This window comes from Scatophagus argus, chromosome 3 (assembly GCF_020382885.2).
Source record: "Scatophagus argus isolate fScaArg1 chromosome 3, fScaArg1.pri, whole genome shotgun sequence".
Taxonomy (NCBI): domain Eukaryota; kingdom Metazoa; phylum Chordata; class Actinopteri; family Scatophagidae; genus Scatophagus; species Scatophagus argus.
The window spans coordinates 1,666,064-1,679,763 of record NC_058495.1 but is presented as its reverse complement, the minus strand read 5'-3'; the positions used below and the strand labels follow the sequence as shown (position 1 = coordinate 1,679,763).

Here is a 13,700-nt window from a genome sequence, read left to right as displayed (position 1 = left end):
GTTTTATAGTTGAAGCTAAGAAAACTCAAGCCACAAGTCAGCTGTAGTGGTGGTGAGCAAGTTTGTTAGTCCACCTTTGAGAATGTACCACAGTCCAGTGGAGCAGAAGTGGAATTCCACGTCTGCAATTATTGAACAACAGGGTGCAAAAGAAGTATTTGAGCTGGAAAGGAGGAACAAGTGGGAGGAGTGGGCAAAAAGTCAGGTGATGGTGAAAAGTTAGGAAACAACTAATAGAGCACTGACTCATAGCCAAATCCATTTTCATGTCTCTGTTTACTTTATTCTGAAAAAAACAAACAAACCCAAAACAACAACAGATAGGGCTATACTGTGAATGAGATGATACACAACATGGAGGTAAATATTAGAGAAAGGAAGGGAATAGTAAATAAATGCAGGCATCAGAAGGACAATTGAACAGTCAGCAAACTTGTGTTCTTTAGTACAGGAGACAGCACACAGTACAGCACATCCTTTAGAGTCAACTGTACAACAACTCTCTCATTCACACAAAATCACAATGGCACTGAACAAAATAAATGTACTGGGTATATCCTCAATCCAGGTTACTTGGAAACAGGCACATGTGGTTTCTTACAAAGGGTGGCATAAAATTGGCTGAAGATCCTTTGTTTAAGAAGTAGTACTGTAAAGTAGCTTCAAATTCATTTTCAGAAATCCAAAAGTAATAAAATAAAGGCATACAGAACTAATGACTGAGAAGCTATGGGAACAAATCTCTCTCAGATGGGATGGGAGACTAAAACAAACCCATGAAGTCAAAAACATACATGTGCACAAAGAGGAGTTTTAAGACACTGTAATAAAACATAGATGTAGTAAAAAAAAAAGAATGAAAGAAAGAAAGAATAGAGTAGGTGGTATATACACTGGGGCATTTTAACATGTTATAGGAAGTATGTCCTGAATGATTCTCCCAAAGTCAACAAAACAGACAAGACGAGACAAGGATATCATCTTTGTCAGTCCCCTTGAAACAACTATTTAATAAAATCTTCCCAAACATTTTTGTTTTAAATTCCACACTTATTTATGTTGCTGCAATATGCATGCTGTTGCTGTTCATAAATTCTTTCTTTAATGTCATCTGTTTGTCTGTTTTGAACTCCTCAGTGAGAGGGTTTTGTCTGTTTTGCAGAAGCTAAACCATGGCAAGGCCAGAAGACTCTCCCAAACTACAAGTACTGCTCCCTTTTCTCTGGTGGGGTACTTTTAACATTTGGTCTGCAATTCAAAAAGGAAAAAAAGACACATTTCAGTCAAAGTACAGTCAAAGCTGGCAAAATAAAAATACATTTACAAAAAAACCCAGAGGTCATAGGATATAAGTGTAATCATAAATCAGCACAACAAAACCAGAAAGACTTTCAACACATTGTTAACTTCTAGCCAATAATGGGACACCAGGCTGTGGGAAGTGCAGAAGAGGGTTGACAGGCTGAACTGAAGACCACATCATTTCTTAAATAGAAGATCTGATCACCCAACCTTTGAGAGTTTATATTTACAGGAAAGGCTCAGAAGGTAGGTGAAAAATGAGAAAAGCCAATGCATCTTGGTTCCCATTAAAACCGATAAGGTGCGGATATAGTACTCAGAGAAAGGAAATGTTGTACTGTAAGAGATCCAAATTTAAGTTCTAAGAGGTAAAAGGACAAAAGGGGGAAGACAGTGGTTGGACAGTCAGACAGTCCTCGATAAAAAGGCAGGAGCTGATCAGTCAGGGAAACTAGTTTCACTCAACAACTCTGCCCTGAATTAGAGGAGAGAAGAAGACATTCAGAGAAGAACAGGATTAGAGGACACAAGAGGACATGAGAGACACATCAAGACCTCTCAGATTCTCACAACAGATATGAATTGTTAGAAAGAAAACAGATTCCCTGTGATTATAAAGACGTTAGAAGAAAGTGGATGGAGGTGATGCTGCATGTCAGCTAGCAAATAATATACAGTTTACAGACATTATATGAGATTACATGATGGGCTGATTGATAAACATGAAACACATTACATTAAGTCATTCCTCTGGCTGAACTTAGGATAACTGCTAGTTTGTTAGCTGTTTTTAAGGAATAGTTGGGAAATAAATGTTTTCTTGCTTAGAGTTAGACAAGAAGATTCATACTACTCTCATGTTCATATGCTAAATATGAAGCTAAAGCCAAATTTACCTACAGCTTACCTGACTCTGATGACTTGGTTTTAATTTGTTACTGCTTGCATGTGGGATATTTAATGTCACATTTGTACAATGGGAGGAAGTGGACATGTACATCTTTATATAACTCAAACCTCCAGATTAAAAGCTGTGAGAATGCATCAACGGTGTAATTACTCTCACTGTCAGAAGGGGGAGACAAAAGTATGGGACTGGAGGTTTAAGATGTTTACGTCTTGTTTGTTTTTTTTACCTTTACACAGAGCCTGATACCCCAGTTGCTTTCAGTCTGTATGCTATGTTAAGTTAACTGACTACTAGCTTTAGCTTCAGATAAACATAAGAATGAATCTTCTCATGTAACTCCTAGCAAGAAAGCAAATAAGCATGTTGTCAAATTATTACTCTAAACGTGTATATTTTTTTCCTTTGGACATAGCAAAGGTAGTTTTATTAGACTTGTTGTTGAGCAACCCCCATTCAAAGCACAGCTGCTACTGGCAGACCTGTGTGGCCTGATGGTCCTCTTTATTTAAAGGGCACAAGGAATTTCCTAGAGCCTTAGAACCCCGACCTCTCCAGTCTCAGAATAACAGAGCACTCCACAAACAAGCGTCTACCGAGAAGAGAGGGCTGCATGATTAGGAAATGGGGGGACTGGGAGGCATTCTAAGAAAAGTTAATGGCTTTATTATCTGGGATAGAGATGGACCAGCTCTTTTAGAGACACAAATGAAGGCAAAATGATGTAGGTGGGGGAGTTCAGGAGCCAGTTCTATACACACTGTTGAGTTTTACAAGCTGTAACGTGGGGCCGGTTTGCTGCTGACATCTGTTGCATGTGATCATCATGAAGTAGTCAGTGGTCAGTTCCACTGCAGTGAAGTTATATATGACATGGTGTATCTTTATTTTATTTACAACACCATTCTAGCTTATATATATATGTTTATCAAAGCAATGTCTAATACTGCTCTAGTGTCTTATAAATTATGATGATTTTACTTGTGTAATAAGTACAAATAGCTTAGATTTTAGACGTTGGTTATATGAGAGCCTGTGAGATGAGGGAATGTATGAATCTAGATTGATGTTAGTAAATGGAGTTTGATGATATGCACTGCTGTGAACCTCCTCTCATTTCTTAGTGTTGTGTAAAATGGTGAAATGATCATTAACAGCACACTGTGTACAAAGTAAGCAAACACCTTTTACTAATAGTTCACCTCCACTCCTGCAGATCAGATTGTGTGTTCATGTGCAGCTTTCATCATGTGATTCTTCTCTGTTACAAAATGGCTACCTAAGGCCTTAATGATACAGGACACTGAACACACCTTGTTTTTCATTGTTATTTTGATTGGTTAAAACACACGTAAGCTGCCTCCATCAGGCCACAAACAATGAAATCACATCCTGTGTATTTTAGCTAGAATGTTGGTTTAAGCAACCTGGTGGGAAACTACCAAAAACTACCACTTGGTGGATATTTTATAGACCTTTATAAAACTTATATAGACTTTTATAGATTTTTTAGACTCATTGTGCTTTCAGTAGACTACCTTTGGGCCAAAAAATGAAATAATGAAGAAATTAACAGCTCCTCACAGAGATCTTATTCTGAAATCCTAAACTTTATCAAAATGTTTGCTTTGGACTAAGCTCCTCAACCTTTTCATCAAGCACAAGTTGACAGTTAGTTATATCTTGCTCATTTTTAGCTTCAAAAATAGCATTCCTCTCTCTTGCTTCAATTTAGGTACTGCTAACTGGATGGTCACACCACATAGTTCTTTACCTGTAACTATGCTTTAACTCTAAATGATTTGTTTTCCTGCATGAGATTAAAACACTCAATAAATTTTTGTACATTGGTTTGGGGCTCTCCCTTTACACAACATGACTGCAACAGTGGAGTGTGAGTACACAAAGCAATATGGAGGCAAATTATTGATGCAGCTCCAACCAGGAAGCAAAGGACCTGCTAATAAATGTTCAGCAGTGCTGGTACGTCTACCTCCAGGTCTGTTCTCTCTAGGTATCTGCTGGTAAGGTAAACCTTTGGATTCACTTTAAATTAAGTTTTGCTGTACTAACAAACAAATGTTTTGTTTTGTTGTATATCTCACAAAATGGATGATTTCAGAGTGTGTATAGCTGGGGTATGATTTCAACATCAGCACTAATTTCAAGCTGAACAATGACATTAAGGCACATGTGAGGTTTCTATTCACATGACAAGCTTCTAATAACATAAATTATTTGGGTGACTGACATGAAATATGTAGATTGTCTGCTCACAAGTAATTAAAGTGTGCAGCTTCTCTAGCCACAGAAATACATCCTATTGGTAGGTAATGTGTTTGTGTGTAATACTGTATGTGCACTTTAAGAGTATCTGTACACATATGCCAGTGTGTGAATACTACATGACTACATGAGTGTACGCATCATAGTCTGTTTGTGATGCTTCATTTTAGCAGGTATAGGTATAATTTGTTATAAAAAGTTGCGGTGATGACAAACATGTCCGATGCTCTCTGTTTGGGTGGCTGGTGGAAGAGAAGGGGTTTTACACGTACTCCCTGGCAGTGGAAGGCTGTGACTGGCGGTAATATTGCTGCCCACGCATATCGTCTTTTGAGCACGAGCAGCACAGCAACGAACCACCCAGAACTGTCAGACTGGCTGCTGCCCAGCCTACGAAGAGTGCTGAGCCAAACTCATACCTGTAGAAGAAGGGGAGAAAGTGAAGAAAAGTTGTAAAGATGTATACAATATGGCTGAGAGTATCAAAGGGTTTACTGTTTTTGCTTCTTCTGAGATGTTTTGATTTTTCAGTGCTGATGCACACAGCCAGTGGGTGTTTGAATGATCTATATCAGTTATAATTATGAGTTACTTACAACGGAAGCATTCCTTGTTTATCTGCCATAATTAGAAACTAGTAGGAGCTCAAGAGAGTCGGGTTTATTAGACACAATTCTCAACTGTTGGCAGCTAATGTTAGCTGTTTTCAGCAGCATTATCAACAACAAGGAACTATTAGCAACTAATGCTTGTTTATCAATCTTAATTAGCAAATGGTGGCAGCTGAGCTGCATGTGTGCAAGGAAATGTTAACGGCTTAACCTAGCCATCTTAAATAAGTCACAATTAGAAAGAGTTAGCGTTAAAGCTAGCCATGTATTTTGATAACCTACATTTCTGCAGGACTGCAGGAACCTTACAGTTTTGGTTGTTAGGCCCTTAAACAGACCTTCATTCTCATATAATATTTTCCAATGGTCCTGTAACTTTAAAAATGACTTGTACAGCATTGAACGTCAATCGCTCTTGAATCCAAGCCTCACAACTACTGTAACTAGTGTACTGTACAGCATTGATTACGACCAGTGGCAATGATAGTTTGTAAGTATAGAACAAAAGATGGCAATTTTTTTAAAGTCAAATGAGTGCTAGGCTGCAGTAGTGGGCCGTGCATTTGGAACCTTAGTCCACCTCTTACTACAACCACTATCACATCACAATTATATAAAAAACAAAACATCAATACTATCCAAAAACGTAATATGACAAGGCGTGGCTTTAGAGAGAGGAATTTTCACAGTTAAGACAACTCCAAACCTCTACACTACAACCACAGCTGTGCCATGTACATCATCTGGAGCAGTTCAGAACTGCTAGTCGCACTTGGCTGTGACTTTTGCTCTGACCGACCAATCAGAGGAAGGAAGAATACTGACGCTTCACAGGGCCAGCTAGGAGCGAGGATTCTGAAATCTGATTGGTTAAAGAAACAGTCAATGGCTAATATAGTCTAAATTATGTGGGCCAGCACTACTGATTCTGAAGGCCCTGGGCAGATTAGGCTGACATGGCAACACATAGAGGCTGAAATCTGATTGGACAAAAATCGAACATCCACATACACATACTGGAAGCGGTGCAGCCAAGACTAATGCTACGAAATGAGGAGAATAAACTGTTGGGAATAAATGAATACAATTTCATGGAACAAATATTAGAATTTAGGTTGTAGATGTAGTTCAGTGCCTGTGATAGTGTTTAGGCCAGCAGAGAAGGCCTTGCTGGCGACGACGACCCGCTAATGCTAGGCTGCATAGCTAACTTCAGGCTGGTCTAGAAATTTGAGTTTAAGCTGAGTTGTCAAATAGTTGAATAAATGAGATAAAGAGAGAGTGTGAGAGCAAACATGCATGAGAACAAAATGAAACATCAACCTAACTATTTTAGTGCTGTTATGGAGCCATCAAGACCAACATCTTTCTTTGTTGTCAGTTTTTTAGCTCCACCCCACAACTGTTCATCTCAACGTCATTTAAAACAAGCAGCAGAACTTTTTCATCTGTTATTTGTCAAATTTGTCATACTTTTGGTCATTCCAATATGGATTTTTGTTCCTGGGCTTAGTCCTGGGATTTTTTTTTTCTTGTCACAAGGCGTAAAAATATTGTGCTTACTTGGTCTTTTTTTGACAAATAAGGGATGTTATCTCTTCATGACAATATTAAATAGTGGTTCAAATTTAAAGCAGGTGCAAAACACTCTTTTGAACAGCCTTTGAACGCTACATACACGCTTGCTGAAAAAAATGTTTAGCATTTAGGCCTACCATCAGTTATTAACAAGGCTGTAGTGCTTGACAATCTCAAATTGTAGAGATTTTCCCTGTTGAGTTCAAATTGTAAGAACAATGTTTCTCAAAGCATTTGAGGGGCAACAGCATTCTGATCTAAAGTAAGTTCTTTCACGTACCTGGCATTGGGCGGTGTATTTGGGTTGAAGAACTGATAGGACACCTGAGTGGCATACCAGGACACAGACACTAGTGTGCATAGACCTGTGAAAGTTGAAAAGATTAACAAGAGTGTAACAGTTCTTTGTATCAATTAATCCTGTGTTCTCACTGACTTATGTCTGCGGTCCATGGTCCACGCTTCTAAAATGACCACTTCCTGTTTACAGCAGAGACTCTAATTACCCAGAACACTATCCATGAGACAATCATGCAAAAAAAACAGATCACTGTTTCTAAATGCGCTGGTTGCGGGAGATACTGCACTATATTTTTAACTTAGTTGCAAACTAAGCCAAATTTTAAGAGAATAATCACACCTGCAAGCAGGAAGAGAGCGCCTCCGGTCACAGCAATGCGGGTCTTAGTAGCTGGGTTGTTATCTCCCACCTTAGTGCACTTCATGCCCACCACGCTGACGATGATGCCAATAAAGCCCAGAAGTACTGACACCACCATGAGGGCCCGACATGTCTGGATGTGGACTAGGTAAAAAAAAACAAAAAGGAGGAGGCAGGGGTCACAGTGGGGGGAACAGAATGGAGAATTATAGTGAAAAGTGAAGGAAAGGGAGTAAAGGGAGAGATTGGACAGTGGTGAGTAGAAGAAAACACAACTAGTCTTTCAGCAAGCATTTCTGGACATTGAAGTGATAATTATAAGGGAATGAAGCTCCACATGCCATGCAGGCTTGATTTCAGACCACATGTATTTAAAACAGAAAGCTCATTAGGGAGCGTCCACCACTGCCCTGTTTTCCAGCAGGGTGATTACGGCTTTTTCATTTCCGAGGCGACTTTCTTGGCCAAGCTTTCAGACCTGAAATGATATTCCAAATCTTCTCAAGATCATTCCACTAAGGTTCTCTAAAACCTAATATGCTGCCCACACAGGCCTCAGCACACACATAACTTTGTGGGAGGACCATATTTACCCATATTTACACTCGCACATATGTATAAATACATAATATCTGTAGGTGGAACAAACACAGACGAAACACACAGCTCTCTCTCACACGCAGAGCAGCTGTAGGAGGGCCTGCTTTACATGTTTCACACAGTGGGATTACTGTGGCTTTGTCACAAAGCAAGACTGTTTTAATGGGGCTGTCGCCACAGCGATCAGCAGCCTCAAACACAGCATGAACGTGTTAATGTGAAAGCAGTCTTGAAGATACTGTCAAAATACTGACAGAATATGTCTTATTTAGACCAAGCGAGGGAATTGTCGAAATCCCAGCAGTGGTAGAAAACATGCAAAGTCCAATATCTGGATTCTAACATCGGAAAAAGCTGACAAAAATGGCATTTAACCATTACAGAGCTTTTCATACAGGTTTAACAGGCATTAGCTGTCATAAGAGAAAGGAAAGAAACTATATAGAAGCCACAAACACAAAAGAGACTTGAACCTAAAAAACCAAAAAAAAAGGTCTTCGCTGAAGGTCCAATACTAGTTTCTTTCCCCAGAACTTTCAACTGCATTTTATTGTCTCCAAAGTTTGGGTAAAAAACTAGTTGCAGGACCTTGAGTTGTTTGTTTTTCCTTATTTTTTAACTAATGTTAAAAGATCAAGAGGAAACTTTCATTCCAAAAATTGTTGAACATTTTTCATTAAATCAGAATACCACATGTGGTTAAAATAATAATAATAATAACTTTAAAATATACTGTTAAGCAACAGACTGAGCGGGAGCCTAATGTCAAATCTGTCATTGTGACAGTAAAACACACAACATCATTCATTGGTGCAGTAGTGAAGCAGCGTTTCAGAAACTGATCTGAAGGGATTTATGATTGGGGGAAGAGGATGGAGCAATCTTTGAAGTTTGATTTATGGCTCCAGAGTGCCTTTTGATGAAATATCTGAATAGTCTTCAACAGAGAGAGGTTTGATTTTCTTTCATCCTTTCTGGGCATTCCTCTTTTCTCCTGAGGGCATATAGGGGTTCAAGTTGATGCTAAGTTACGCCACTCTGACCGGTTTCACTGTGTGACAAACCAGAAGGGCATTTGGGGTGAAGGAGAGCCTAAAGGAGGGAGGGAGATAGAACTAGGCTGGCTCACCCACTAAGCTTTTTCTTTCCTGTTCCAAGGTTGGCAGTGCCAGCCACAAGCTTTCAGTGAGTGTGTGTGTGTGTGTGTGTGTGCGTGCTTGTGTGTAGGCACTGTAAGGTCCCATTGTGAGGTCACTTCTGATTGTGGTATGTAATATCTGTTTGCCTACTCACTACCAACTCCAGCCCTTTTCTAATCTACTTCCACCTCAAAGTGAAAACACAAAGTCACTAAAACTAACTTGGCAAAACTGAATTTTCCTCAACCACACACAAGTATACAGGGTGGCGTCCCAAGTATTTTAAGTGGTCAAGACCAAATTACATTTACAAAGACAGCACACGGGAAAAAAAATCTTCGAGTAAGACTGGATGTAGTTGATGTAGTTATTGCTCAGTATGTGGGAACAAATACATCACACAACCTTATTTGCTCTTTTGGATGGAATGGTTATGATTAAACCTGAGCACCAACCTATCCAGGTATTTTTTGAGAGTAAGGCTGTTATATTTTTTTAATAACAACAAATTCTACAAAAAAAATCAAACCAGCGATGAATTTATCCTGCTAATAAGTACTGTGTGTGTTTCACACAGCCTGGTATATCTTCTTGTTCCTAAATGCCACAGAGCTCCATTGTTGTCCAAAAACTATTAAAACACACCGGTGAGATCTGGTGTTACAATGACATGTTCCTCCATTTCCATGAACACATACACACACACAATTCCACACAGTCGTGTTGCCCCAAATACTCAACAGTCCAACTAATGTGTATTCATGTGCGGCTGAAGATAGTCCAAAACAAACTTACTGCTGTTTGAGTAACATTCGCTGAAAACCACCAGTGCCCATCTGTTTAAGCTAATTACTAAAATCAAATATTTGTTTAAAGATTGCTGGTTTTAGGTTTTTTGGGGGCAGAGAGGTTTTGTTCACCATAAGAAACAAACATATTAATACCAGCTTTATCCCTCAATAAGTGACAAATAACAGAACTTGATGTGTATCCTGAGAGAAACAGTATTAACAGTGCTCATTTTACAGTGCAGTGTCCCCATCTACTGACGTTCAGGCTGCATTCAGCAACATGAATGTACAGTACAAAAACCTGACACAAAGTTGTCCACAAAAACACCTTTTCACTCTTTATCAATAATATGCATACAAGTTAATGGTATCATTTGACAGAACGGATTGACATAGGTGGGTCACCGTGTCACGAAGATGATGATCAGATGTGTCTGCTCTGAAGAGCTGTCCTTTCAGCACCACTGTCCACACACTTCTGACCATAACAGCCAACCTTCTCAACCATGTATTATCGTGATCATCATCTCCTTTTTGAGCAAAAATACTCAGTAAACCTTCAGTAGGTCTGACAGTTTCCACTACGATGGCTTGGCTGCATCATTAAAGGGCAGCACAGTCTGATGAACAATTATACCCACCATCACATGCTGCCCCTGCTGTGAATATAGCCTGTGCCTTCAAAACTCAAATCAGCGTTAGGGTTGAATCAAACCAACACCAGAGGAGTGTTTAATCAAGATTCAGACCTAGAGTGCCTTCTCTGACCCCAGACGCATGATTGGATGCTGATCTGCTCCATTTCATAATCTGTCTGAGGAAACACCTGTGACCGATCATGAACGCTCGGTCACGATGTTTCTGTTTTGCGTTCATTCAGAGGTACACAGGCTTAACTCCTCAGAAGGCCTTTCTTCAGGGCTTGTCTTCAGTTCGACTCTGTGCTCGCTGGGTGTGTTAATGGACAAATGGAACAATGTGTGTGTGTGGGGAAGACAGAGCACATTCTGGGAATATCTCTGGAGTTTGGCTCAACACTGGCCTTTTCTTCTCTAACAGCTCCCATTCATCCATAAGGACAATACGTTGTTCTCATTGCCGCAATAGACCAAAGGAGATTGGAGATCAGCTTGAACTCCACAGAACGCCACAGAAAATGTTTTGATATAAATGACTCAGTGAGACAACAAAATGTTTTCAAATTGCCTCATTTGCTACCTCAAGGCAAGTGTGCCACAGCAGGACTCGTAAGCACATTGGTCTCAAGCCACTAGGAAAAACAGACAAACTCAAAGAGTTCAATTATTTTGTTGAAATGACTTCTGTCTGAGCACCCCCCACCCCACCCCCAGACAGTAGATGGATGGATTCCTATAATCTGTGTGCCATTAATTATGAGTCACTAGGTCCAACTTACAGATTGGACATGACAGGGGGCTCATATTCAGAGCTAATTTATGTCTGAACCACACATTCCTGACCCCCTCCCACTCCTCACACATTACATTACATTTCACAATATTTTGGAGTTTTAATTGAACTTCAAAAGAGCAGCATTTTAAGTGAGATTTACAGCCTGTAAATTGAATGTGTCGAGGGATGGCTTGGGGACTTTTTTTGCTGTTGATTAATGTGCATGGTTATTTACAATTACTCTTGTTATCTGTAATACAAAACCATAAATAATTCTCAGGGTAATTTGGGAAGACAAACTGAAGGCAGAGATTTTGGCTGGACCGCTCTTTGGTCACCCTGGCTGAAACAGCCGAAGTTCACAGCCCAGAAAGAAAGCAATGTAAGAATACAGTGTTAAGTATAGAATATGATTCAAAGAATTAGAGAAACCTTTCTTGGTGAGGCTTTACTAGATTATTAGCTTACTTGAATTTGATTCAAACGTGAGCATATTTTGGTAATTATACCATGCTTTGAATATGCTAATTATCAAAAACACATAATGTAGCCTGTGTACAGGAGCATATAATCCTTTAGGAAGAATTTTTAACAAATAGCATTACAATAGTTCTCAAACAGAGTGAGATCAGGGTTAACAGCCAGTGATAGAACAAGCCACTACAAGTTAGTTAGATTGTGCCAAGCCAAATTCAAACATTGTACTCACTGTCCAGCGAGAGCATGGAGTCAAAGATCTTGCACTGCACCTGTCCTGTACTCTGCGAGGCACAGCTCATCCACAGCCCTTCGTACAGACCCACAGCCGTGATGATGGCATCACCAGCGTATGAGGACTGCTTCCACTGGGGCAAAGCAGTGGTGGAGATGATGCCAATCCAACCACCCAATGCCAAGAAATAACCCAGCAGCTGGAGACCTGAGTTGGCCATCCTTATCTAGCTCTGTCCCTCTGTCTGCTCTTGCTATTTCACTCCCTGTTTCACTTGCTTTTTGTGTCACCTGTTCTTTGAGCAGTCTTTGTGGGCACGTCTGTAGCAATCCTGTTATTTCTTTCACTTTTGTCTTCACTATTTGTTCCCTCTGAGCATCCCCTCCTGCCTCTTTGCTTTAACTGTCATCTGCAGAGCTTGTCTGTAGAGTGCGCCTCTTTCTTTCTCTCCAAGTCCTGGGCTGGGTTTTGCCCGTCAGCTGGGACAATGAGTAGATGCCTCCCCTGAGTCCTGTCCTGTCTGATTCCTTGGTCTCTCTCAGGCTCAGTCAAAGTGAAACAAAGACTTTCTGGTGGTCAGTGGTTCAGTTCATCAAGCATCGTCGCTGGGCTGCCTCATTCTCTGCATGGCTTCTTCCAGTTCACTCTCTCTGCTGCTTGCTTACTTTCCCCCACTATAATCTTTCCATCTGCTCCAGGCTCAAGTGGCTCAATGAAGGGTAGCTGGAAAAAAGTAAAAAGAAAAAAAAGCTGAACATAAAAGTGCTTAACAGGCTGACCACAGAGGGATAGGGTGAAGGGCTGGGCTGTGATTGGACTCCTCTGTGTTGTAGCAACGCCTATTGGGAGGGAAGAGAGATGGGCTGGTTGGGAGAATAATTACTGTTTCAAACAGAGAGGAAAAGAACAAGAAAAAGATGTAGCTTGCAAAGAATAGCATTGGTAAAGTCATAATAACAAGTTCATTAATGGATAGGAACTGTGATTTTGAATCTGTATCTTAATCATTCAGTCAAACCCTTGAACAAAATGTCCACTTGCTGCTTTACCTGGTGTTGGATGCATTGATCCTTTAAAAGTTTGCCAGCCCCTGTTGGGGGTGTGGAGGAGGTGGTGGTAAAGTGCAACAAACACACGTAAATCAGCATCTAAACAATGCTTGGCTGAAAAGGACGTGTCACATCCAGACAGGATCACTAGAAATTATGGGCCGCCAAGGCAAGCCTCCCCCCATCACCATGGCAACCACAACAAATGAAGAGAGAGACAGAGTGGAACTGAGCTAGAGTTCACCCAACTGTACATCCTTACAAGTTGTAAATGCAGACACACTCCAGTCTTTTGTGCTTGTGGAGAGCGAGGAAACCTGTTTTCCCACAGTTGTACGCCCTGTGAGCTCTGCTTCAACTCAAGTCATTAAATTGCCTTCAATTCACTAACTAACTAACTAACTAACTCAATGATTCTATTCTGTCAATTAGACTATATACACACTCAGCCTCAGAGACATAGCTGCTTTCTCACATCTGTAAGAGACATGTCTCACCCCGACCCTACACACACACACACACACACACACACACACACACACACACACACACACACATAGCCTGTCTACACAACAACCGTGTTCTTGCCTATGGACACTTAAGGTTTTTTTCAACAGACTTTGGATATGAAAATTACCTACGGAAGAATAA

At 40.3% G+C, this 13,700-nt stretch overlaps 1 protein-coding gene across 2 annotated transcripts; it reads right to left on the bottom strand.

The window, feature by feature from the left end:
* Positions 1–259: 259 nt before the first annotated feature.
* Positions 260–13,206, bottom strand: cldn19 (claudin 19). 2 transcript variants are annotated; one of them, XM_046380455.1, is made up of 6 exons: positions 13,050–13,206; positions 11,998–12,723; positions 7,325–7,489; positions 6,965–7,049; positions 4,768–4,914; positions 260–1,777 (listed from the first exon to the last, which is right to left on the bottom strand). In XM_046380455.1, the coding sequence occupies exons 2-6, from the start codon at positions 12,218–12,220 to the stop codon at positions 1,741–1,743; spliced, it is 657 nt and encodes a 218-aa protein (XP_046236411.1). In that variant the 5' UTR covers positions 12,221–12,723; positions 13,050–13,206; the 3' UTR covers positions 260–1,740. The 2 variants fall into 2 exon arrangements, with proteins under 2 accessions (XP_046236411.1, XP_046236402.1); XM_046380446.1 differs by having other exon boundaries at positions 260–1,248; positions 13,050–13,205.
* Positions 13,207–13,700: the final 494 nt, after the last annotated feature.